General features: G+C 43.2%; 1 protein-coding gene across 3 annotated transcripts in view; it reads right to left on the bottom strand.

Annotated features, from left to right (window-relative positions):
* Positions 1–368: 368 nt before the first annotated feature.
* LOC118398110 (mothers against decapentaplegic homolog 4-like) overlaps positions 369–27,905 on the bottom strand; it is a 28,125-nt gene continuing 588 nt past the window's right edge. For 2 of the 3 annotated variants that reach the window (XM_052470336.1, XM_052470335.1), the window contains exons 2-12: positions 23,656–23,896; positions 13,143–13,317; positions 12,233–12,256; positions 11,290–11,532; positions 10,719–10,946; positions 10,327–10,431; positions 8,942–8,995; positions 7,113–7,296; positions 6,617–6,785; positions 6,342–6,480; positions 369–4,557 (exon numbers count right to left, since the gene is read on the bottom strand). In XM_052470336.1, coding sequence (XP_052326296.1) covers positions 4,346–4,557; positions 6,342–6,480; positions 6,617–6,785; positions 7,113–7,296; positions 8,942–8,995; positions 10,327–10,431; positions 10,719–10,946; positions 11,290–11,532; positions 12,233–12,256; positions 13,143–13,317; positions 23,656–23,892 — 1,770 coding nt within the window. In that variant the 5' untranslated portion in view covers positions 23,893–23,896 and the 3' untranslated portion in view covers positions 369–4,345. The remainder of the gene's footprint in view (positions 4,558–6,341; positions 6,481–6,616; positions 6,786–7,112; positions 7,297–8,941; positions 8,996–10,326; positions 10,432–10,718; positions 10,947–11,289; positions 11,533–12,232; positions 12,257–13,142; positions 13,318–23,655; positions 23,897–27,905) is intronic. The other variant, XM_035793149.2, reaches the window with a different exon arrangement.

Here is a 27,905-nt window from a genome sequence, read left to right on the forward strand (position 1 = left end):
CAATGACATGGTTAACAGTGTTACACTAACTGTGGAATAACATCCATCACAATCTTAAACCGCTTTTATAAGGGTATGAAGATCATAAGACACACTTATGACTATTGTATAAAGGAAATTCAAACCTCATACTTTAAATATCTTGTAGGAGAAGCCTTGCATACATACTGTGCAACATTAGTAGAAACCTTCACTCTGCCTTGGGGCAACGTTCCTTTTATCAGAAACTTTAACTCTGCCTCAGAGCAGTTTCCTCTACCAAATGTTTCCCACTGTAGATGAACATTTCAGAATTTGTACCCTAAGGACTTGAATACTGGAACTAAATTAACATGAAAAGTCAAACAGTGTCAAAAAGACAAAAAAAGTTTGTATTAAAATGACAATGCTGTATTTTTATTTCACTTTGGTGTACAGTCAACATTACAAGAGCAGCATGTCTTTTTACAATAAAATAATTACAATTACAACAATAATAGAAATAACAATACCATAAAATAGCCAAATTGAGTAATTTCACACTTGATAACATATTGTCTATTATATTTTCTGTTTTAAAAGGAAATAGATAATTTATGTATGGAATGATGTATGATTCCTGTTGAGTGACCATCTCACTCACGTTCTCTTTGGTGACAGGTATCAGTTTGAATGTGGTCAAATGCAGAGCAACATGACATGGGTCTCAATTAGGGTTGCAAAGGGAGGGTATATTACTGGAAACTTTCAAAGTTTACCAGTAAACTACCAGAATGTTGGTATCTTTCAAGAATTTTCTGTAATCTATCAAAATACATCTCGTGGCCCTTTTTGGTACCTCGTAATTACCTCTGGCACTCTGTGTGGCTTTATCACAGGTAAAATATCAAATAGAATGCCAAAGCTGTAAAACATTATCCTAAATATAAACCATCAACTGAGTGAATACCACTGATATTTAGTATTAGGGTTTCAGCATGAAATAGACTTGTTTTATTTTTACTATGTCAATATGTATTTGTTTTCAATGTTTTGGTATCAAATCGGTGGCAGTTGTGAAAAAGTCCATAGTTGGAAGAGTTGCAGAGTTAAATAAAAATAATGGCATTGTTGATTAGATGCTTTTTCATTAATTAGGATATTTTCTGTTTAATTATATGGTCTATCTACTAGAAACTCATGGACAATATGGACACAGGTAAAAAAAAAAAATTAATACTATTTATGAATACATTTTTTAAATGTCATTCAAGTATAAATTACCAAAGTTAAGATAAATTGCCACAGACTTTCTGTTAATTACCAAAATTACTGAAGATTCTGGTAACTTTGGAAAACTACCGGTAGCTTTGCAACCCTAGTCTCAATGGTTAAAGCACTGGTTGAGGGGAGATATAGCACTACGATAAGCAGAGCCATAGATGGAGCAACAATAGTTTTAAACCTCTCTTCATCCCTGAATACATAACACTCCCAGACACATGCCGAGCCCAAGTGACAAATAATGAAATCAACTGTGACAAACGTGTGTGGAGTGCATGGGCAGTTTCTAGGGGCAGCAAGTTTTCCAATTCATATTAGACACCTTAGTAACATAATTGTTCAGTAAGGCTAAACAACACAACAATGGCTATATGGATATTTGGGGTATAACTGTCAAACAGTATTAATCCAATACCAGCCTGATACAATAATAAAGTGGTATGTAATAATACCTACAATGGGGCTGTAACACAGTACCTGAGGGAACCACTAGATGTCGGTCTCAATCTAACTCAGGGGCTGTTGAGCTCAACACTTTCACTTCTTATTGCTTTACTGCCCGAATTGATCAGCAAAACTCAGTGGCATGTACAAACACTTGATCTATGTTATTTTTCATTCCTCCCCAACCAACACACTCAACAGAAGGGATAAAACTATCGAGATGACAACCAGTATATAATGGTACTGTATATCTACAAAGGAAGACAAAGTGTAGTTTGTGTGTTTTTACAATCCAGTGTGAGGGGTATCATCTACTTTGACTAAAACTAAAGGCACTAATCACAAACAGTGAGTATAAATGGCTGTTCACTTTAAAGCAGTTGTGTTAAATGACAACAATTACATGAAGGCTTACTTCTATCTTCAACATAACCGGAGCCACCTTTTTCAACCCTGCAGTGAGGCTTCTCTTTCAACAAAATCTCTAGTATTACTGAATAAACTACCACTAAAATTGTTGAATAGAATCGTTGAATAGACTCTTTCAACTACAGATTTTAAAAGAGCTATTGAGATTCTCCCAAAACAGCGAGAACACCTTTTTGACCTTGACCATTGTTGCCAACATGTAGGCTTAGTAGAAATCCCACTCTGACTGGAGGAGTAAATAGTCATGCTTTGGAGAGGCCCCACTTAAGAATGACATAAACCCTGGCGTCTGAAGTACATTCCTAAACAGCTTGACTAGGAGAACGGAAAGGCACAGGTATCAAATGCACCAGAGCACAGGAAGGAGCAAATAAAAGCACTCATGTTCCTGTCCCTGGATTGGGTGATGGTTTGCATTCAGTCCAGGCACTTCAACCCAAAATCATGAAGCCAAGCCTACTTTCTACTACTGTAGAAAATGTGTTACGTCTTATATGATTAGCTTTCATATCGTATCACACATCAATGTTAGAACATCAGTCATAACTTCACTTCAGTAGGCTTGAGGTTGATTGTTACCAACACTAGGGTACCTGATTTAAATGAATGCAAAAAAGTGAAGATACATTTTATGTTTATCAAAAGTGACCTAAGTCACTGTATAAGTTATATTATTCTGGACTAACTTAAATTGACTGAGAATGAATCATTCTATCCAAAAGTGGGACATCCTATTAATATGACATTTGAAAACGTTGTGTTGGGTCTCTACTCAAAATATTATTCCCACGAGTCACGGGATTTAAGATTTTAAATCTGAGCAACTACTGTATTACAGCCTGGATTGTGTCTTGGTGTTCCCCAAGGCTCCATTGAGGGTCCACTCCATATTCCATTTTATATTGATTTGGTGATACAGGCATAATGTGATATGAGGCTGTAAGGGGGAACTTACAAGAGGAGAAAATGCTGAGAGTCTGAGGTTTTGGCTGAAAGACAAACTGTGGGTTTACATGAGGTATTATCATGAGGTATTCTGGCTTTGGTGAGTTCCACCATATGGCAAACTGTTTGGTTACATACACTGTACTGCTTCATCACAAATACAAACACCACTTTTAAAGCTGACATTTTTGGGCTTTTTTCTCTCCATCTTTTGGTAAGAAAATAAATTAGATTGAGAAAGGTGCCCTGTACTATTACAGGGCTAACAATGTTGACAATGACTAACTATGTGATTAGAGATCCACACACAGGAGAACACAACACAAGCACAGATATGACAAAAGGTTGGCTGGCTAGGTTCATTAGAACGCTGGTTCCATCACTCTGGTGTTCTTCCAAGGTCCCAAGCCATTTTGGTTCTGTGACCAAAGTTTTGGTCTGGATTTGCCAAAAACTCTGTAAATCTTCTCGGTTAACCTTAGAATCCATCTGATTTATTTTTGTGTGAGATGTGTGTGTGACCAGGTCATTTTATTACTGAGTTATTTGGGTCAAGTTCTTTAATCCTCCTGGGTTTGGGTCATCTCTGGATTTCTGACCTGTGTGTGTGTGTGTGTGTGTGTGTGTGTGTGTGTGTATAAGCAGGAAATAAGAAAGTGTGGATTGTGTGTGCATTTGAGGAGTACCAAAGTATATCATGTTACACATCTCTGAAACACATCCCTAGATTTCTACAGTGCATATCCATTTCTGTAGAGAACAGAAGATGAATAAACATAAATTACTCAGTAGACATATTCACTAAAGTTACCTGATTATACTATAATAAAGAACCTCTATGAAAGGTAATGCAGGGATCTGGGCTGCTTTATAGTGTTCGTGTTTAGCATGTGGGAGCTGTGCAAAAACAATGAATGTTCACAAAATATTGAAAGTATGTTAAGGACATCAGTAGCTTTATGTCTGCATGCCCACAGACATGTGGTTTGGTTAGTGGTTGCATGGCCATGTGGGAGACCGTACAAGGTGTTAAGAAGTGTGCAGTGATTGTTGGCTGCTTAAGTGTGTGTCTGTGTGTGACGGAGAGATTGATGTTAGCCTTTGTGGGGCTTTGTGTGGCTCTAGATTGTGTGCGTTAAATACAAAGAAAACATGCATGTGCCTGTATGTGGTTCTATCTGCATGTATCGGTCTATATGTATCATCAAGAGGGGGGAAATCAGTGTGTGTATGATTGTACGTTTTAACCCAGTATGGATTTTTAACTGGTCATCTTTCCTTCCACTCAGTTAGCGGGTCCTGGGTCGGCCAAGGGCATGGTGTGTAGTACCTCGTCCAGCAGCTGCAGAGCCCGGTGCAGGTGTACCTCCACCCAACAGGGGGTATGTTTGATGCTCTGCCGGGGGTAGTCGGGCCCCCAACCCTTCACAAAGCTCAGCCGCAAAATACACAGCCTCCGGAGATCATCTACACCTATCCCCGCTGCAGCAGAAAGACCTGGAAGAAAGAGGAAGTGAGGTATCAGGGATAGGCATTTGAAAGGATTTCACTATTAGAATAATAGTTGAAATACATGTTTTTTTAAGAAAACCCTTATATATTTTTTACTTCAATGGGGAGTTGCTCGCATGACTCGGGAGGGAGCCGGTGCGTTACGCTACAGTCTTAGAAAAAAGGTTTCCAAAAGGGTTCTTCGGCTGTCCACATAGGATAACCCTTTTTGGTTCCAGGTAGAACTCTTTTGGGTTCCATGTAAAACCCTCTGGGGAAAGTGTTCAACATGGAACCCAATAGCGTTCTATCTGGAACCAATAGGGTTCTGCAAATGGTTATCCTATGGGGACAGCCAAATAACCCTTTTAGGTTCTAGATAGCACCTTTTTTTCTAAAAGTGCATGCTTGTTTCAGCAGTAGGGTGGGGGAGCAGAAGAGGAGCAGGGGCTGGTGTGTGTGACAATCTGTGTGGCATAGAGGGAGAGGGAGAGAGAAAAGTAGCCAAACCGACTAGCGCTGGATAGAAAAACTTATTGCTTTCATAGGTTCCTATCATACCATCTGGTAGTGCCTGTTTTGACTGCATCAAATCAATGTAAAGAATCTAGCTAGCTACAATAGCCTGCTAAGTTAGCCAGCCAGCTAGCTAATGTAGCAAGGCTAACTGAGGCTATTTTGCTGAGCTGATCTTCATTCTTATTAAACAACAGCCTACCTGTTGGTTGATCATTGTAGCCATCTCATTTAGTCAACGTAATTCCATAATTGTAATTCCATTTTGCATTGGTTAGAAATCTCCCACTTCACTTGATACACATGGAGCCTCTGACTGTAGAGCCAACAAGTTACACTTGTCACCTGTATGGCTATAAGGTATGCCTTTTTATGGGGCGCACGTCATAAAAACTACATTCAAAAGTTTTATAAAATTAAGAATTGAAAATGTCATGGTATATCCTTCTGTGTAGCAATGTCACATATAATTGTATTTAATTGAGAAAGCCTTCATAGTTCAAATTAGTCTATATATTTTTTATTAAAAAAATGCATACTCTCTCAAGTAATCAAACACTAACTGTTTGGATATTGAAATATTTGATTAATCATGCCCATCCCTATGAGGTATACACTGAGTATACAAACATTAAGAGATAGACTGACCAGGTAAATCCAGGTGAAAGCTATGATCCCTTATTGATGTCACTTGTTAAATCCACTTCAAATCAGACTAGATGAAGGGGAGGAGACAGGTTAAAGAAGGATTTTTAAGCTTTGAAACAATTGCGACATGGATTGTGTATGTGTGCCATTCAAAGGGTCAACGGGCAAGACAAAAGTTTTAAGTGCCCTTGAACGGGGTATGGTAGTAGGTGCCAGGTTCACCGGTTTCTCAAGAACTGCAACGCTGATGGGTTTTTCACACTATACAGTTTCCCTTGTGTATAAAGAATGGTCCACCACCCGAAGGGCATTCAGCCAATTTAACCAAACTGTGGGAAGCATTGGGGTCAACATGGGACGGCATTCTTGTGGAATGCTTTTGACACCTTGTAGAGTCCATGCCCCGACTAATTGAGGCTGTTAAATGGGACAAAAGGAGTGCGGGTGCAACTCCATATTAGGAAGGTGTTCCTAATGTTTGGTATAGTCAGTGGTGTCCCACAGGGGTCAATACTTGGACCCATTGTCATTCAACAGAGGTTATAAATTCACAATAGCCTAATGGAAAAATGTAAATAAAAGACACTAAGGCTGTGCATATCTCATACACTGTACATTGTACTTACTGACTGCAGGGGCAATGCCTCCAACACTGCCTGGCCCGGGGATGTTGCCGGCCACGGCGGCAGCCTGAGCTGCTGCTGCTGCCTGCGCTGTAGCTGCTTGCTGCTGCATCTGCCTGTGACACTGTCTCAGGTCAAACACCTACAGGGGAGAGAACAGTCTGATGTCAGAACACCTACAGAGAGTCATCAGTGTCCAGTGAAATTCCTATAGGAAGAGGTCATCAAGAGGTCAAACAACTGCAAAGAGAACAGACGAAAGTCATTGTGTTCCTCACCTTGATGTAGGCGCCGGGGTAGATCTTGTGTACTGCGTCGCCTGGTGCTCTGCCTGCCTCTCGGTCCAGGTAGTAGCTCTGCACGAACACGGCATGGTCGCTCATACAGCGCATCCACACATCTCCCTCGCCACGACACTCCAGCTGCACTCCTTTACCTATGTGCAACCTGTGAGAGAGAGGGAGAGATGAAGATGATGAGTACAAGTGAATATAAGTTGTATTAAAGTGTTATATTTCAGTCAATAAAAGAAGTTTCATTTTGCTAGAGTGGGTCTTCTGCCACTGGTACAAACAGATAGAGACAAGGCATGGCATGATTATGAACGAGAGATATACACCTATTCATAGTTTACAAAAAGGCATAGATGTACCAATCAACATTTGTGAGCCAAAAGAACACAGACACGTATAAAAACATACAAAATAGACATTTGTGGCAAGGTAAGAACTAGCATACTCATTGATATAGAGATGGCATTAGAGGAGCACAGACCTGGCTCTTTCGCTGGAGTCGGTGCGGTGGACGTTGCTGAGCTGGCCCAGACAGAAGCGGTCGCCCCCTGATGGGTCCACATAGCCGTCCACCGTCACCACCGGGCAGCTGGCCGGCACCTTGAACATCTCCCCCACCTGGACATCCATCTCAAAGTAGGAGATGGAGCACCAGAACTCTGGTCCTGCACACAGACAAAGATGTGGATAGCAGAGTGTTTGTGCATCTATATATCTACATACAGTGCATTTGGAAATAATTCAACCCCTTGACTTTTTACACATTTTGTTAAGTTATAGCCTTATTCTAAAATGTATTAAAATGGTTTTTTCCCCTCGTCAGTCTACACACAATACCCTATAATGACAAAGCAAAAACAGGTTTTTAGAAATGTTTGCAAATTTACAAAAAAAATTAAAAATGAATTATCACATTTACATAAGCATTCAGACCCTTTAATCAGTACTTTGTTGAAGCAATTTTGACAGTGATTACAGTCTTGAGGTTTCTTGTGTATGACGCTACAAGCTGGGCACACCTGTATTTGTAGAGTTTCTCCCATTCTTCTCTGCAGTTCCCCTCAAGCTCTGTCAGGTTGAATGGGGAGCATCGCTGCATAGCTATTTTCAGGTCCCTCCAGAGATGTTTGAGGGTTCTCCCGAAGCCACTCCTGTGTTGTCTTGGTTGTGTGCTTAGGTTCGTTGTCCTGTTTGTTAGAAGGTGAAGCTGCCCCCTAGCCTGAGGTCCTGAGCATTCTGGAGCAAGGTTTCATCAAGGATCTCTCTGTACTTTACTCCGTTCATCTTTCCCTCAATCCTGATCCTCGATCTAGTCTCCCAGTCCCTGCCTCTGAAAAACATTCCCACAGATGATGCTGCCACCACCATACTTCACCATAGGGATGGTGCCAGGTTTCCTCCAGATATGACGCTTGCCATTCAAGCCAAATAGTTCAATCTTGGTTTCATCGTACCAGAGAATCTTGTTTCTCATGGTCTGAGAGTCCTTTAGGTGCTTTTAAAAAACTCCAAGCCAGCTGTCATGTGCTTTTTTACTGAGAAGTGGATTCTGTTTGTCCACTCCACCAAAAAGGCTTGATTGGTGGAGTGCTGCAGAGATGGTTGTCCTTCCGGAAGGTTCTCCCAACCTTACAGAGGAACTCTGGAGCTCTGTCAGAGGGACCATCAGGTTTTTGGTCACCACCCTGACCAAGACCCATCTCCCCCGATCACTCAGTTTGGCGTGGGCAGCCAGCTTTAGGAAGAATCTTGGTGGTTCCAAACTTCTTCCATTTAAGAATGATGGAGGCCAATGTGTTCTTGGGGACCTTCATTGCTGCAGACATTTTTTGTACCTTTCCCCAGATCTGTGCATCGACACAATCCTGTCTCTGAGCTTTATTAACAATTCCTTCGACCTCATGGCTTGGTTTTTGCTCTGACATGCACTGTCAATTGTGGGACCTTATATAGACAGGTGTGTTCCTTTCCAAATCATGTCCAATTAATTCCATTTACCACAGGTGGACTCCAATCAAGTTGTAGAAACATCTCAAGGATGATCAATGGAAACAGGATGCACCTGAGCTCAATTTCGAGGCTTATAGCAAAGGTCTGAATACTTATGTAAATAAGGTATTTCTGTTTATTATTTTTAATTCATTTGCAAAAAAAATCAAAAACCGGTTTTCGCTTTGTCATTAAGGGGTATCGTGTGTAGATTGATGAGGGAATAGATTTATTTAAATCAATTTCAGAATAAGGCTATAACGTAACAAAATTATTCAACAGGTCTGAATACCTCCCGACCGTGTGTATGTGTTGTCTTACCTGGATGATTGGACACAGGGGGAGGAAATGAAGCCGAGCCATGATGCTGAGACCCTAAAAGGTGAACAAATAAAAGATGTAGATTACGACACAGGTTACCAAACATACACTATTCCTAGGGCTGGGCGCTGTACCATATTTTACGATACACCGTTATTGATGCCTGGAGTTATTTGGGTTTTTACTGCTAATCAGCATACCACCCTTCATCACACTGCACGGTTGCCTCTGAAGCTAAGTAGGGTTGGTCCTGGTCGGTCCCTGGATGGGAGACCAAATGCTGCTAGAAGTGATGTTGGAGGGCCAGTAGGAGGCATTCCTTTCTTTTGGTCTAAAAAAATATCTCAATGCCCCAGGGCAGTGATTGGGGACATTGCCCTGTGTATGGTGCTGTCTTTCAGAGGTGTCCTGACTCTCTGTGGTCACTAAAGATCCCATGGCACTTATCGTAAGAGTAAGGGTGTTAACACTGGTATCTTGGCTGAATTCCCAATCTGGCCATAAAATCATCCCCAGCTTCTAAATGGCTCATTCATCCCCCTTTCTCTCCCCTGTAACTATTCCCCAGGTTGTTGCTGTAAATGAGAATATGTTCTCAGTCAACTTAGTTAGCTAGCTACCTAACAAACACATTTATTGAGTCAACAATATCTTCTAAATCAAAGAAGAATATGCGAAGCATGAATATGTTAGCTACATGAAGTAGCTATGAGAAAACATGGAATGTTACCAAAGAGTATAGGGTCCCCTAGGAAACACTTAACAACACTTTGGTTCCTACCCTGTCACAATAACTCCTCCCTGGCATTTTCATTTGTTGTCATGTGAAACACTGTATTCAAAGTGCCCACTATTATATTTTAACAATAGAATTTTAATAATCCTTCTATTTCAATGATTCCAACAGTTCACCAAAGTGTTTTGCTCTAAATGCCAGTCAAATCGCAATTTCAACATTTGGTGAAAAAATAAGGCCTAGATTGTTTGCTTATATCATGCAGCCCTTTGTGGCAGTGCGGAAATTATCCCAAATGAGTGCAGGAAATGCAAATTGCAATTGTTTTTGGTTGAAGTTGAATTGAACAGTATAAAACAATCAAAATGGAGAAAGACCCATTGAAATCACTTCGAATATATGTGTTGCCACCCTGTGGTCACACACTACTCAGAAAGCAAATTTTAAACTTTTATTATTTAAACTTTTATTATATTTTTATCCAACATAAAATACTGTCCAAAATGTAAAAAATACCAAGATATGATATTTTGGCCATAACACCCAGCCCTAACTTTTCCAAACAATATATATTTTTTAAACACCTTAGAAGACATACGGACACACTTTGGGCTTGCATACTATAACTTACTGTAACTGCCTAACTTACAGAAGTGGGTTGGATGGTGGAGAGGAGGCTGTTGGTGGCCACGCCCATTTGGTTGTTGGGGTCCTACAGGAGTGTAGGATGCTGTGCTGCTGCCTGTCCAAGTTGCTGAATTCCCCCAAAATAAATACAAGTTAACAACATGCACATCAATCTAGCAAACAATAATTTAGCATTTTTACTAATATTTTGATTTATTTTTACACTTTCTAAATATGATGATCCATCATGCCATTGAAATGAATTGTGTAATGCTCCCTGAGTGTTTGTGTGTGTGTGTGTGTGTGTGTGTGTGTGTGTGTGTGTGTGTGTGTGTGTGTGTGTGTGTGTGTGTGTGTGTGTGTGTGTGTGTGTGTGTGTGTGTGTGTGTGTGAGAACCATATGGCAGTACTAACTGTGGAACGCAGCCTGTGTCTGTGTGTGTTTGGAGCTGTTGTATCCATTCTGACCAGACGGGAGCTGGGGTGGCTGGGGGGTGTGTGGTGGCCCATGTGGTAGCCCGTGTGTTGGGGTGGAGGGGGGCGGCGTGGGGGTTATAGGGGTCATGACCTGACCCTGCGGAGAGGCGATCTGTAGGAGCCCCTCACTGTGACCTCCCTGGAGAGTCAGCATAGAGCCGGGCACTAGAGAGAGAAGAAGACAGAAAGAGAGACAGAGAGAGAGACACACAAGAAGAGCTACCAGGTTCAATATCAATAGGTAGGCAGAAGTCGATAAACAAATGTCATATAACGGGATTACGTAGTAACACCCTTAGAAACAAAAATATAACCCTTGTGGACATCTTTGGTGACACCTACCAAACAATCCCCTAAGCTTTATTAAAATATCACCTTAGGGAGCAGCAAAACAGGAGCGGATATTCAATTTTTCTCTATGTATTGGAACTTATTTTTGTCTAGTTTCTGTTATTATGTTGGATGTGCGTATAACTCCCTCCATTCATTAAACAACTATCGGTTTTACCTGTGGGCGAGAGGGGCATGTTGGGGTAGAGGGTGATGGGCGGAGGTGCGCACTGCGGTTCCGGCGGGAGCTGCAGAGGCGGGAGGGGCTGGCCGTAGTGGTCGGGAGGCGGTAGCTTAAGCGCCCCTGGGTGGGGGTGGTCCGATGGGGACATGCCTAGTGGCATATCCATCTGGATACAGTCATGAATGTACTCCTCTTTGATCAACCTCCCAGGGGGTCCTAGAGGAGAGAGGGAGAGGGCTACCAACAACATGGTATAACATTGTCATTAGTTTCAAGTTTTATTAGGCGTATGTAGGGGATACACATGGTATACACCGTCCAACGAAATGCTAACTTGCAGGTTCCATCTCGTCAATGCAACTATAATAAGAAATCATTAAAGATTATAATACGACCATGAAGTAAATGGCTCAGTAGAATAAACATTTTAGCATAAGAATAACATGAACCGTGTGTGTGCAATTAATTAGCCATCTGTATTAACAGGTTTAAAACCTGTTTTACAGTATTACCACCTGTGTGTAATGCATTGTGAACGCATTTAAACAATTATAAAACATTAAGTTCAATGCTTTGTAATGAATGCAAGTCATTTTTGTCTATGAAACTAAAAAGAATCGATTAATGCAGAAACAGTCTGGCATCCAGGCCAGTGAGGCACGAGCGAACCTCAATAGTACTCTTTTCACACTATTGTGCCAAGTCGAACCGTTGAGTACTGGCTTGGATATTTTTTTTCTTCACATTGTCCTTTCCAGCAACTATGGTGGATGCTTAACCAGACCAGCACAGTGCAGCTAGGCTCAGTAGTGTGAGAAGGGTATAGGAATGAAAGGAAAGAGGAATGTTTGGTCATCTGATACCATCAGCAAAGTATAATACTGTTATACTTAACATGCCTGCAGTAAGTTCGTTAGTGCTGTGATAGGACACTCACCTGTATTTTGAAGACTGAGACCAACTTTGAAAGAGAACAAAAGAAAGAGGGGCAAAGAAAGAAAGGAGAGAATAAGAGACAGAGAATGCTTATCATTTGTAGTTACGTTACATTGTGGTGAAGTCAAAATATCATGCACATAAACCATTTTATGTGAGTAAAGTACATGTTGGATAAAAATGTCATGACAGGCCTGACGGAAACAGCAAAAATCTTTCTGTGTCAGTAAAATGTATTTCGTGAGAAATGGCAGTGAAAACGCATTGATATAATAACCATCAAATCAAAGTAAACTTGGGAGTCACGCAATGATGTTGGTTGGTCTTCCCAATACGACTCGGGAAAGCTTGCAGTTTGTTAGGCAACACATGAAATAAGTGATGATGAACTTCACAGGGAGGTGAAAGTACACGTTGATGAGGTTGATGCGCTTTTCCAATAAATATTCAGGGTCTAATTCTGGTTACATTATGATCGATGCTTGGCTGCCGTTTGACAAATCTAAAATCTTGCCCTTATCCATAATAATCTCATCATGTAGGTAACCTAACCGTGACTGTATCTGCGAGCTGATGGCTAGAGCACATGTACCAAGACCCGAGCAGGCGCATTAGATTACTATTACGCAACTTCTTTGGGAGAAAACCATCAATAGTACTGAAAATGCGATGGAAACTTTTTTTTTTTAATGTTTGATGCATTACATCACCACGCACAGTTTTTTATCCACAGAAAGTCAATTTGACTGAAACATCTCTAGTGGGAAAATGTACATATTGTTTTTCTGCGGATTTTAATTTTTGGAATGTTATGACAGGAAACATAGTATTTACATATCAGAAACACCTGTACCATTAGACATTACGCGATATATGGTGAACTGTCCCTTTAAGCTGTTGAGCAGACCTACCGATGCCGGGAGAAACCACTCTCTCGTAGTGGTAGGGGTTGACACACACATTGTCATATTTGAGGTCGAAAGCGTATTGGCAGAATTTGACGTGCTTTAGCTCATTCTTGTGCAGGTCTGGCCAGCGCCATAGTCGAGCGTAAATGACATGGGGGAAGCCTTTCCTCCCTGCAACCTGGAGATAAAGAAAAAAAGGTTGATAGGGGGGGAGAGAAAGAGAGGGGGTGAGAGAGAGAGGGTGAGAGAAAGAGAGGGGGTGAGAGAGGGTGGGGGGCGAGAGAAAGAGAGGGGGTGAGAGAGAGAAAGAGAGGGGGTGCGAGAGGGTGGGGGGGCGAGAGAAAGAGAGGGGGTGAGAGAGAGAGGGGGTGAGAGAAAGAGAGGGGGTGAGAGAGAGAGGGGGTGAGAGAGGGTGGGGGGCGAGAGAAAGAGAGGGGGTGAGAGAGAGGGGGTGAAAGAGGGTGGGGGGGCGAGAGAAAGAGAGGGGGTGAGAGAGAGAGGGTGGGCGAGAAAGTGTTAGAGATACATTGAGATACATGGCCCTATTCCGTCAAAATTAGTATATGGGTTTATCTTAAATCTCTTAACTGGGTTAGAATTTTGAGAGGCTGTGCAATCAAAAACGTGATTTTACTTTTTTTAATGATATTTCTACACTATAAGGTTGAAATTATGATAATGTCCTTTTTTTATGCCTTGAATTTAAGCCTTTTCAGATGGGATGGAGTTTTTTGCCCACATCATGACATCACAATCTGATTATTCTTACCAATGACCAGTCATCTTTTATTTGCATATGCATCCTCCGACTTTGAAGGGGGAAGTGGGGTAGGCTCTAGGGCAGGGGTCTCCAACCCTGTTACTGGAGAACTACCCTGCTGTAGGTTTCGCTCCAACCCCAGTTGGAATTAACCTGATTCATCTTTTCAACCAGCGAACAAAGTACAAAGTTAACAATATATGTTAGATTTTAGATTCATCAAAGTAGGCTCCCTTTGCCTTGATGACAGCTTTGCACATGGTTGGCATTCTCTCAACCAGCTTCACCTGGAATGCTTTTCCAACAGACTTGAAAGATTTCCCAGATATGCAGAGCACTTGTTGGCTGCTTTTTTATTTTACCTTTATTTAACCATGTAGGCAGGTTGAGAACAAGTTCTCATTTACAACTGCGACCTGGCTAAGATAAAGAAAATCAGTGCGAGAAAAACAACCCAGAGTTACACATTAACAAACGTACAGTCAATAACACAATAGAAAAATCTATGTACAGTGTGTGCAAATGTAGAAGAGTAAGGAGGTAAGGCAATAAATAGGCCATAGAGGTGAAATATTTACAATTTAGCATTAACACTGGAGTGATAGATGTGCAGATGAAGATGTGCAAGTAGAGATACTGAGGTGCAAAAGAGCAAGAGGATAAATAACAATATGGGGATGAGGTAGGTAGTTGGGTGTGCTAATTACAGATTGGCTGTGTACAGGTATAATGATCGGTAAGCTGCTCTGACAGCTGATGCTTAAAGTTAGAGAGGGAGATATAAGACGCCGGCTTCGGTGATATTTGCAATTTGTTCCAGTCATTGGCAGCAGAAAACTGGAAGGAAAGACGGCCAAAGGAAGTGTTGGCTTTGGGGAAGACCAGTGAAATATACAGTTGAATTAAGAAGTTTCCATACACTTAGGTTGGAGTCATTAAAACTTGTTTTTCAACCACACATTTCTTGTTAACAAACTATAGTTTTGGCAAGTCGGTTAGGACATCTACTTTGTGCATGACAATTCATTTTTCCAACAATTGTTTACAGACAGATTATTTCACTTATAATTCACTGTATCACAATTCTAGTGGGTCAGAAGTTTGCATACACTAAGTTGACTGTGCCTTTAAACAGCTTGGAAAATTCCAGAAAATTATGTCATGGATTTTGAAGCCTCTGATAGGCTAATTGACATCATTTGAGTCAATTGGAGGTGTACCTGTGGATGTGTATTTCAAGGCCTACCTTCAAACTTAGTGCCTCTTTACTTGGCATCATGGGAAAATCAAAAGAAATCAGCCAAGACCTCCACAAGTCTGGCTCATCCTTGGGAGCAATTTCCAAATGCCTGAAGGTACCACGTTCATCTGTACAAAAAGGTATGCAAGTACAAACACCATGGGACCACGCAGCAGCCATACCGGTCAGGAAGGAGACTCGTTCTGTCTCCTGAATGTACTCAAATCTACCCCAGAACAACAGCAAAGGACCTTATGAAGATGCTGGAGGACACGGGAACAAAAGTATCTATATCCACAGTAAAACGAGTCCAATATCGACATAACCTGAAAGGCCGCTCAATAAGGAAGAATCCACTGCTCCAAAACAGCCATAAAAAATCCAGACTACGGTTTGCAACCCCACATGGGGGACAAAGAAAGTACTTTTTGGAGAAATGTCCTCTGGTCTGATGAAACAAAAATAGAACTGTTTGGCCATAATGACTATCGTTATGTTTGGAGGAAAAAATGGGAGGCTTGCAAGCCGAAGAACACCATCCCAACCGTGAAACACGGGGTGGCAGGATCATGTTGTGGGGGTGCTATGCTGCAGGAGGGACTGGGACACTTCACAAAATAGATGGCATCATGAGGTGGGAAAATTATGTGGAAATATTGAAGCAACATCAAGATATCAGTCAGGAAGTTAAAGCTTGGTTGCAAATGGGTCTTCCAAATGGACAATGACCCCAAGCATACTTCCAAAGTTGTGGCAAAATAAGGACAACAGTCAACGTATTAGAGTGGCCATCACAAAGCCCTGACCTCAATCCTATAAAAAAATTGGGGGAAGAATTGAAAAGGTGTGTGCGGGTAAGGAGGCCTAAAAACCTGACACCGTTACACCAGCTCTGTCAGGAGGAATGGGCCAACATTCACCCAACTTATTGTGGGAAGCTTGTGGAAGGTTACCCGAAACGTTTGACCCAAGTTAAACAATTTAAAGGCAATGCTACAAAATACTAATTGAGTGTATGTAAACTTCTGACCCACTGGGAATGTGATGAAAGAAATAAAAGCTGAAATAAATAATTCTCTCTACTATTATTCTGACATTTCACATTCTCAAAATAAAGTGGTGATTCTAACTGACCTAAAACAGGGAATTTTTACTACGATTAAATTTCAGGAATTGTTGAAAACTTAGTTTAAATGTATTTGGCTAATTAGTATGTAAACTTCCGACTTCAACTGTATGTTCCAATGGCACGTTGTGTTAGCTAATCCAAGTTAATAATTTTAAAATGCAAATGTATCATTAGAAAACCCTTTGCAATTATGTTAGCATAGCTGAAAACTGTTGTTCTGATTAAAGAAGCAATACAACTTTCCTTCTTCAGACTAGTTGAGTATCTGGAGCATCAGCATTTGTGGGCTCAAAAATTAAGGCTATTCCATCTGAGAAATTAAGGCTATTCCATGCGAGAAATTGCCAAGAAACTGAAGATGTCCCTTCACTTCTCCCTTCACAGTACAGCACAAACTGGCTCTAACCTGAATAGAAATAGGAGTGGGAGGCCCCGGTGCACAACTGAGCAAGAGGACAAGTACATTAAAGTGTCTAGTTTGATAAACAGACGCCTCACAAGTCCTCAACTGGCAGCTTCATTAAATAGGACCAGCAAAACACCAATCTTAACGTCAACAGTGAAGACTCCGGGATGCTGGCATTCTAGGCAGAGTTCCTCTGTCCAGTGTCTGTGTTCTTTTGCCCACCTTAATCTTTTCTTTTTATTGGCCAGTGTGAGATAAGGCGTTTTCTTTGCAACTCTGCCTAGAAGGCCAGCATCCCGGAGTCGCCTCTTCACTGTTGACGTTTAGGCTGGTGTTTTGCGGGTACTAATGAAGCTGCCAGTTGAGGACTTGTGGCGTCTGTTTCTCAAACTAGACACTCTAATGTACTTGTCCTCTTTCTGCGTGACCCCAAACTTATGAACGGTAGTGTATATTACCGTGAGCACTCCCATGGTAGTCTAATTAAGCAATAAGGCTTGGTGGGTGTGGTATATGGCCAATATACCATGGCTAAGGGCTGTTATTATGCACGATGCAAAGCGGAGTGCCTGGCCACAGCCCTTAGCTGTGGTATATTGGCTACATACCACAAACCCCCAAGGTGCCTTATTGCTATTATAAACTGGTTACCAACGTAATTAGAGTAGGAAAAACAAATGTTTTGTCATACCCGGTCTGATGTACCACGGCTGTCACCCAATCAGCATTCATGGTTCAAACCACCCAGTTTATAATTGTTTTGATAGAGAACTTTTCCGGCCACCTCCAAGAGTCAATAAGTCTAATGTAAGTCTAATGTAGTATGTAATGATGTCACTTTTGCTCTGCTCATACATCTGCTGGTGTCAATACTGTTCTGACTGTACCTGGAGCATTCTGGAAGCAGGGAGATTATGTGTGAAAATAGGGGTGGAGAGTGAGTTTGTACAGTATTTAATGTGTGTTTGCGTGTGTGCCTGCGTGCGTTCATGCATGCATGCGGTCGCATTCGCATTCGCACTTCGCTCTGCAGGTTGTATAACTTTTTCATTACATTTCATTATAGTACAACGGTTGATTTGTCTAATCTTAGCAATTCTTCTTAGCTAGCTACATAGCCGTCCTTGTATCAGAGATAATTGCATAATTATCGTATTTCGTCGCCCTAACGTAGCCTTCACTGCTATTCGCCCAGGAGCTAGCAAACGCTAGCTAACGCACACAGATTAGCATCACTGTAGTGCTATTCACTCAACTGTACGACTTGATTAGTTTACTGTTAGCTAGCTACATAATCTTAGCCATTCTTCTTAGCTAGCTACATAGCCGTCCTTGTATCAGAGATAATTGCATTAATTATCGTATTTCGTATTTCGTCGCCCTAACGTAGCCTTCACTGCTATTCGCCCAGGAGCTAGCAACGCTAGCTAACGCACACAGATTAGCATCACTGTAGTGCTATTCACTCAACTGTACGACTTGATTAGTTCAGTGTTAGCTAGCTACATAGCTGTCTTTGTTTCCAAGATAATTGTGTAGTTTAGTGTGTGTAGCCTTGGAGTGATTATCTTAATTCACTGAGGTTCGCTAGCCAGCTATTTGTCGTCCTTAACGTAGGAGACTCTGCTAGCTAGCCAACAGCTAACAGCTAGCCAACGTCTACTGAATAGAACCCAACAACCCGGTCGCATTCACAGGTAGTATCACATTTTCATTTCATTACAGTACAACGGTTTGATTTGTTTGATCGTAGCTAGCTACATAGCTAGCTACATAGCCGTCTTTGTTTCAAAGATAATTGTGTAGTCTAGACCGATTTCCTAGGTTAGCTAGCCAGCTATTGTCGTTCTTTTAACTCAACGTAACGTAAACAACACTGCTAGCTAGCCAGCTAGCCCCGAACAGCAGCACTGTAGAAATTATTACACTCAACGGAACGACTTGATTAGTGTAGTGTCAACAACGCAGCTACTGCCAGCTAGCCTACTTTAGCAGTACTGTATCATTTGAATCATTTTAGTCAATAGATTCTTGCTACGTAAGCTTAACTTTCTGAACATTCGAGACGTGTAGTCCGCTTGTCATTCAATTTCCTTGCATTAGCGTAGCCTTTTCTGTAGCCTGTCAACTATGTGTCTGTCTATCCCTGTTCTCTCCTCTCTGCACAGACCATACAAACGCCCCACACCGCGTGGCCGCGACCACCCTAACCTGGTGGTCCCAGCGCGTACGACCCACGTGGAGTCCCAGGTCTCTGGTAGCCTCTGGAACTGCCAATCTGCGGCCAACAAGGCAGAGTTCATCTCAGCCTATGCCTCCCTCCAGTCCCTTGACTTCTTGGCACTGACGGAAACATGGATCACCACAGATAACACTGCTACTCCTACTGCTCTCTCCTCGTCCGCCCACGTGTTCTCGCACACCCCGAGAGCTTCTGGTCAGCGGGGTGGTGGCACCGGGATCCTCATCTCTCCCAAGTGGTCTTTCTCTCTTTCTCCCCTTACCCATCTGTCTATTGCCTCCTTTGAATTCCATGCTGTCACAGTTACCAGCCCTTTCAAGCTTAACATCCTTATCATTTATCGCCCTCCAGGTTCCTCGGAGAGTTCATCAATGAGCTTGATGCCTTGATAAGCTCCTTTCCTGAGGACGGCTCACCTCTCACAGTTCTGGGCGACTTTAACCTCCCCCGTCTACCTTTGACTCATTCCTCTCTGCCTCCTTCTTTCCACTCCTCTCCTCTTTTGACCTCACCCTCTCACCTTCCCCCTACTCACAAGGCAGGCAATACGCTTGACCTCATCTTTACTAGATGCTGTTCTTCCACTAACCTCATTGCAACTCCCCTCCAAGTCTCCGACCACTACCTTGTATCCTTTTCCCTCTCGCTCTCATCCAACACTTCCCACACTGCCCCTACTCGGATGGTATCGCGCCGTCCCAACCTTCGCTCTCTCTCCCCCGCTACTCTCTCCTCTTCCATCCTATCTTCTCTTCCCTCTGCTCAAACTTTCTCCAACCTATCTCCTGATTCTGCCTCCTCAACCCTCCTCTCCTCCCTTACTGCATCCTTTGACTCCCTATGTCCCCTATCCTCCAGGCCGGCTCGGTCCTCCCCTCCCGCTCCGTGGCTCGACGACTCATTGCGAGCTCACAGAACAGGGCTCCGGGCAGCCGAGCGGAAATGGAGGAAAACTCGCCTCCCTGCGGACCTGGCATCCTTTCACTCCCTCCTCTCTACATTTTCCTCCTCTGTCTCTGCTGCTAAAGCCACTTTCTACCACTCTAAATTCCAAGCATCTGCCTCTAACCCTAGGAAGCTCTTTGCCACCTTCTCCTCCCTCCTGAATCCTCCCCCCTCCCTCCTCCCTCTCTGCAGATGACTTCGTCAACCATTTTGAAAAGAAGGTCGATGACATCCGATCCTCGTTTGCTAAGTCAAACGACACTGCTGGTTCTGCCCACACTGCCCTACCCTATGCTCTGACCTCTTTCTCCCCTCTCTCTCCAGATGAAATCTCGCGTCTTGTGACGGCCGGCCGCCCAACAACCTGCCCGCTTGACCCTATCCCCTCCTCTCTTCTCCAGACCATTTCCGGAGACCTTCTCCCTTACCTCACCTCGCTCATCAACTCATCCCTGACCGCTGGCTACGTCCCTCCCGTCTTCAAGAGAGCGAGAGTTGCACCCCTTCTGAAAAAACCTACACTCGATCCCTCCGATGTCAACAACTACAGACCAGTATCCCTTCTCTCTTTTCTCTCCAAAACTCTTGAGCGTGCCGTCCTTGGCCAGCTCTACCGCTATCTCTCTCAGAATGACCTTCTTGATCCAAATCAGTCAGGTTTCAAGACTAGTCATTCAACTGAGACTGCTCTTCTCTGTATCACGGAGGCGCTCCGCACTGCTAAAGCTAACTCTCTCTCCTCTGCTCTCATCCTTCTAGACCTATCGGCTGCCTTCGATACTGTGAACCATCAGATCCTCCTCTCCACCCTCTCCGAGTTGGGCATCTCCGGCGCGGCCCACGCTTGGATTGCGTCCTACCTGACAGGTCGCTCCTACCAGGTGGCGTGGCGAGAATCTGTCTCCTCACCACGCGCTCTCACCACTGGTGTCCCCCAGGGCTCTGTTCTAGGCCCTCTCTTATTCTCGCTATACACCAAGTCACTTGGCTCTGTCATAACCTCACATGGTCTCTCCTATCATTGCTATGCAGACGACACACAATTAATCTTCTCCTTTCCCCCTTCTGATGACCAGGTGGCGAATCGCATCTCTGCATGTCTGGCAGACATATCAGTGTGGATGACGGATCACCACCTCAAGCTGAACCTCAGCAAGACGGAGCTCCTCTTCCTCCCGGGAAGGACTGCCCGTTCCATGATCTCGCCATCACGGTTGACAACTCCATTGTGTCCTCCTCCCAGAGCGCTAAGAACCTTGGCGTGATCCTGGACAACACCCTGACGTTCTCAACTAACATCAAGGCGGTGTCCCGTTCCTGTAGGTTCATGCTCTACAACATCCGCAGAGTACGACCCTGCCTCACACAGGAAGCGGCGCAGGTCCTAATCCAGGCACTTGTCATCTCCCGTCTTGATTACTGCAACTCGCTGTTGGCTGGGCTCCCTGCCTGTGCCATTAAACCCCTACAACTCATCCAGAACGCCGCAGCCCGTCTGGTGTTCAACCTTCCCAAGTTCTCTCACGTCACCCCGCTCCTCCGCTCTCTCCACTGGCTTCCAGTTGAAGCTCGCATCCGCTACAAGACCATGGTGCTCGCCTACGGAGCTGTGAGGGGAACGGCACCTCAGTACCTCCAGGCTCTGATCAGGCCCTACACCCAAACAAGGACACTGCGTTCATCCACCTCTGGCCTGCTCGCCTCCCTACCACTGAGGAAGTACAGTTCCCGCTCAGCCCAGTCAAAACTGTTCGCTGCTCTGGCCCCCAATGGTGGAACAAACTCCCTCACGACGCCAGGACAGCGGAGTCAATCACCACCTTCCGGAGACACCTGAAACCCCACCTCTTCAAGGAATACCTAGGATAGGGTAAGTAAGGGTAAGTAATCCTTCTCACCCCCCTTCTCACCCCCCAACAAGATTTAGATGCAAGTGGCTGTTCCACTGGTTGTCATAAGGTGTATGCACCAATTTGTAAGTCGCTCTGGATAAGAGCGTCTGCTAAATGACTTAAATGTAAATGTAAATGTTTGTGTGACGGAAAGAGAGAGAGAAAGCGAGACAGAACGGGAGAGTGGGTGACAGAAAGAGAGGATATGGATCTACATGTGACTGTGAGCAAAGTCCTTAGACATTTGAAGCCTGATCTAGTCTACAGCTATGTCTATACAGCCCCCCATCTCTCTCGCTCTCTCCCTCCCCCTCTTGTTGGGGAGAAGGTCACAGAAGGTGAGACATGTCTTCACTCAGCAGTTAGGATTTATTCTGCCAGGGCGTATTGAATTAATTCCCTCTCTCTAGATCCACCGCACGCACACATACATACAGTATATATACACACACTCAAAACAGTAGGCCTCAGATTAGCCCGGTCCCTTTCCTGTGTCTCAGACAAAACAACTCTAACAGCCCCTCCAGCCCTCCACTCCCTCCCGCTCTTTCTCCCCCTCCCTCTTTAGGGGGATGGGTGGGGGTTCATTGGGAACTCCCTAAAACGTTCTCTCTCTTGACATGCAAAACTTGACTGTTGTACTGGCCACCATTATTCAGGCTTCAACTGTTAAACACAAGTTTCATATTTTTTTAATCATCACCAATAACCAAACACCCTCAACCAACATTGGAGATAGGATTCTCCTTAGCAATACTGAGGTGTTAGCTACTATTAGCAAGTATCCCTTTGTTTCACTACTATAGCACTAGCCCCATAAGCAAAACCTGGCTGTTGGCTAACACGTTTAGCATTTACTATAAGCAGTGAGATCTTCAGCTGTCAGTAACTCTATAGTGTTAGCCTCAATGAGTACAGTCTGCTGCCTAGTAAATTTGCAGCATTAGCCACCAGGCTTAAGTCACTGAAACCTCATAGCATCCGCATAAACTAGCAACTCCTCATCTGACTATTGCCTTGTAGCATTAGCCAACACTGTTTCCAGGGAAAATCTATGAAAGAGTTTAGCATTTAGCTGTATCGAGGCAAAAGATTTATACATTCCATGTAGCCTATCGTCATTAAACATTTCTTGTCTTTCAGTACAATACCTCCCACATGTGTTTGACAGCAAGTGCTTGACAGAAACCTGGGCCCAACTTTCAAAAGAGAAAACCAGGGAAACAGCTGCAAGGAACAACGTATTGAGAGGTTTCACAGTAGGCAACATATGATGTGGCATGACATTAAAAAGTTGTCAATGTATTTCTCCGTTTACTAAAGTGTAGTCAAATAATCGCCTCCTCATATCGCACAGTTGTCTAATTAAATCACACTGCAAGACTACGAGGTTTACGCTATTTCTGGCACTTTTCATAATGCTCTTGCACTATGAAAATGATGCCCTAAGTCTTTCTCTGTGACATTACATGTGCATTTGAGTCATTTAGTAGATGACGTACATGATCAATCAGGGTTACGTGCATTCCTCAAGGGCACATCGGCACATTTCTCACCTAGTCGGATCTGGAATTCAAACCAGAGACCTTTCGGTTACTGGTCCAATGCTCTTAACTGTGCTATAGGTGTCTCTCTGCATGCTATAGGTGACCCATCTGCAGGTGTCCATATACATGAATGAATACACAATAAATCATTTATACTATAGACTTTGGACAATACTTTTGCACTATGAAAATGTCTGTATTATAAATTATATATGGACACCTACAGATGGGTCATCTATAGCACACTGAGACATGTAAGTAGTGCATGTGTACACTGTACAGACCTATATCACAGAGAAAGACTTGGGGCGATATTTTCCTTGTGTCCCTCTCTTTTTACTACTTTATGACCCACTTGCAGGCGACCGTCTAGGGTCCTCTGGATGGTGACACACTTGCTGGGGTGCACTCCATTGGTGGTGATGGCGGTGATGAGCGAGTCCAGCTCGTCCTTCTTCTCCTTCAGCTTCTTCACCAGGCTCTCGATGGCGCGCTTGGCGAAGCCCTCATTCTCGCCGCCCTGCCGGTGGCACATGAGGCTGTGCACGATGCTCAGGCAGGCGTCATTGCTGCTGGGGGCATTCACCGACATGATACTGCAGAGGGAGGGAGGAAGGAGCGGAGAGGTCAGTGGTTGGCATAATGATAACCCTCAACATATGTCATAGCGCTTGTCATAAAGGTTCAGCTGCATGCAAACTGACACTGTCTTGACACTTGACATTCAGTTATGTTATGTTTATGACAACATTGTGATACTGTAGTAGCATACAATTGAAAATAGTGTCCCACATAAGGACTTAATAACCCATTCATAACCCATACATACTGCATTCATGAGCACAGACATGAGTGCACACCATTGGCGCACACAGTCACACACACACAAAAGGGAGTGAAGTTGTGTATCAAGGCTTGTGCTTTGTTGTTATGACTTGCTTGTGTGTGTGTGTCATCATTCTTTACTGGCATTGTTAGTCAGCAGCGGATAACACTCAGTATCACCAAATTAATTTAAGCGTTCCAACTGGCTTCTCTCCATCTCCTCTGAAAAGAGTCCCAGGGTTGCATCCAATAAAATGTGCTTCTTCAATGTTGATTCTGATGCAGTGTCTTTGCTTACAAGCTGCTGCCCCTGCACAGGTTGCCATTGCCAACCCTCCCGGCTGGTCTCGACCAGAGAGTCTCCAAGAATTGAATCTTGGGGTATAAAGCTATTTTGGGAGATTATAGTAATGTCGTTGACTGAGATGTGAAAAATGTTAAAAGGCTTCCTATGAATACACTATTCATAATGCATTATAATCACATTTATAATATATCATGAGCCATGGATAATGCACTCTTATGCACAAAATACATGCTAACAACTATAATCTCCCAGACTGAGCTTGATCCAACTTGGCAACCCTAGCCTCGCCTGGAGTCACCTGCCTGTGAGGGGAATCTACCTGGTACTTTAAAAAAGCCTGCCTTTAACCATTCTACAGTTTCATTTGACAAAAGTGGAAAACATGTTTGTGCTACTAGTGCAATATGAATTGAATTAAATTGAGCACCCCATACTCACTAATCAACATACCTCCACTACCAGGGTCGAGTTCAGGAGGCACAAAATGAAAGAGAGAGAAAAAAAAACGCTTCAAAACTGAGTGAAATAGGGTGGTACTATCTGCACTTACTCTTCATATTACGTAAGCCAATTTCTCTATTGTTAGGCCAATAACCCCAAAATGTCACTATTAGGAAATCCATGGCAAAACTGCAGCCTTGCTCTGTTAATACGTGCAAGAGCTAAAATAATTCTGCAATGACGTATCTATCATAACCTGTTAACATCTACGTGGCTAAGCTGACTGGAAGTGACTCCATGTTCTCCCTCCTCTCATTAATATCTGTCAGTTTGGAAACATCCTCGCACAACAACATGGCCTCAAGCTGTGGGAGAAAGTCACAGGCTACCAGTGTGTGTACACTCAGGAAATTCATTGACACAGCTTCTTCAACATAGAACAGCCATAAAAAGACAAACTCGGTCACCATAACGTGAGTCACGTCAAAAAACAGCAAGTCCTACTTATAGCAAGTGATGTGTGTCTTCGTTATTCAGGATATACTGTATAGGCCGGGCCTACTGAGTTGGTGTTGTAGTCTAAAGCTTATCTAGAGCAGGATAGCATTCCTTTGATAGTCCTTTTTTCAAAGCAGTCATAGGGAATGGTGCATGTCACCATCAAAAAGCCTGGTGTGTCTGTCCTCTTACACTGAACCAATCTGATAAATATCGAGGGGCAGGGGGTTATATTGGACTAAGCCAGTGTTACTGTGAAGTCAATGCTCCAATAGATATATTATGATATTATGAAAAGAGAGGATTTGGGGGCTCTCTGCAAAGGGGAAAAGACTCAGCTGATAAGAAAGCTACGATGGTTTACAGTAGGTCTAACGACTGTCGATCAACCTGTCCTCAGGCCGACTATAAACCAAGCTTTAGACAGGCTCTAAATCATAAATCGAAATTCAAGAATTCAGACGTGAATCCATGCAACAGGTGACCAACAATAAGGGCATTCTGAGAAAAGAATGATAGTCTGGAGTAGAGATGTCATTCTGTGGGTATATGATAGATTTGTACTAAACTAGGGCCTACCTCACAATTAATAGATATATAACTTGCAAATTATCACTTCAACAATTAATGAATGAATGATTGCAATGCTGTTCTACACACTATTCCTGTAGGCCTACAGTACTCTCTCAGGGCTTCACGCATTTTGAAGGTAATATTTTATTAAAATGTAATATTTTAATAACAACATGAGCAAGAGCACGGTTAAGGTCCACTTATAGGCCTAAATGTATAGCATGCGGATGGGGTTACATTTAATGTGCATCTTTAGACCCTAGTAGTAAAGCTATTATAACATAATAGTATGGCCTACACTACAGAGTCTGCTGTTATGTAGCAAGTAGTGAGCATTCTGACATGTCCCTCATAAAACAGCTGATTCTGCCAATAACATTACCGATCCAGCAATGCTTACAATATATAGGCCCCTACTGCACAAATAAGATTTGCCAACTGAAGATGTACACTCACTGGACAGTCTATTAGCTACACCACCCCGTTCACAAAAATGGATTGCTCCTACAGACAATGAGTCATGTGGCTGTGGCTTGCTATATAATGCAGGCAGACAGGCATCCAGTTACTGTTTGATTGACCATTAGAACGAGCAAAACAAGTGACTTATGTGGCTTTGAAAGTGGTATGATTGTCAGTGCCAGGTGCACCGGATCCAGTATCTCAGAAACGGACGCCCTCCTGGGTTTTTCACCCATGACAATGTCTAGGGTTTACCGGGAATGGTGAAAAAATTATAATAACCATCCAGTCAGCGGCAGTCCAGTGGGCGAAAACAGCTCGTTGACGAGAGAGGTCAAAGAAGAATGGCAAGAATTGTGTAAGTTAACAGGCAGGCCACAAACAGATAAATAACTGTGTAGTACAACAGTGGTGTGCAGAACGGCATGTCAGAACGCACAACTCGTCGATCCTTGTCACGGATGGGTTATTGCAGCAAGCGACCACATCACGTTACACTAGAAGCATCTAAAAACAAGAAGAGGCTCCAGTGAGCACACGATCACCAACACTGGACAATTGAGAAGTGGAATAACATTGGCTGATCCAACAAATCCCAGTTGCTGTTGCGTCATGCTGATGACAGAATCAGGATTTGGCGTAAGCAGCATGAGTCTATGGCCCCATACTGCCTGATGTCAACTGTACAGGCTGTTGGCGGTGGTATACTGTTGTGGGTAACGACTGAACGCCACAGCGCATCTGAACATTGTTGCTGACCAAACCCAATAGAGCATCTGGGATGAGATGGAACGGGCTGTTGGCAGCATGAATGTACTGCCGTCCAATCTGCAACCACTGTGTGATGCCATCACATTAGCGTGTACCAACATCCCTGTGAAATGTTTGTGACACCTTGTAGAATTCATGCCCCAAATAATTAATGCTGTCCTGGAGGCAAAGGGGGGGTCCAACCCGGTACTAGATGGGTGTACCTAATAAACTGGCAGGTGAATGTATGTGTCGGTTTCTGCACATGACTATGGGCTAATCTCAGGGAATGAAAAGGATCCTTACATGACAAATAAATATGCTCCAACTAAAACACAGCATTGTTGGTGTGACCTTCTTGGGTGACCCTTATAATGCATTATTATATCTCAATCTGACCAATTTTCAAGGCATACATTCCCTTTTCGAGGATCTTCCGCGGAGAAGCAAACACTGCCACACCATATTTGGTCATATCGCGTCACCAAGTCTAGGCTCCAGTCAACATTTTAAGAAATCCCGGTAGGGATGATAAAACGCTTGCAACGTTGTATCAATCGAATCACCCGAAAGCAGGAACTACAGTGTAACTAATTACAGTGCTACATCTAGTAGCATCTTTGAATAGAACATTAGACGTTGAGAAGATAGAGGGCAAAATGTCATATCAACTACCTTTTCGAAAAAACATCGACAGCGCAGACTACACAGTCATGCAGCCAGTGAAATCACTGCTGGACCAAATCATT

Source organism: Oncorhynchus keta, chromosome 19 (genome assembly GCF_023373465.1).
Source record: "Oncorhynchus keta strain PuntledgeMale-10-30-2019 chromosome 19, Oket_V2, whole genome shotgun sequence".
NCBI lineage: Eukaryota > Metazoa > Chordata > Actinopteri > Salmoniformes > Salmonidae > Oncorhynchus > Oncorhynchus keta.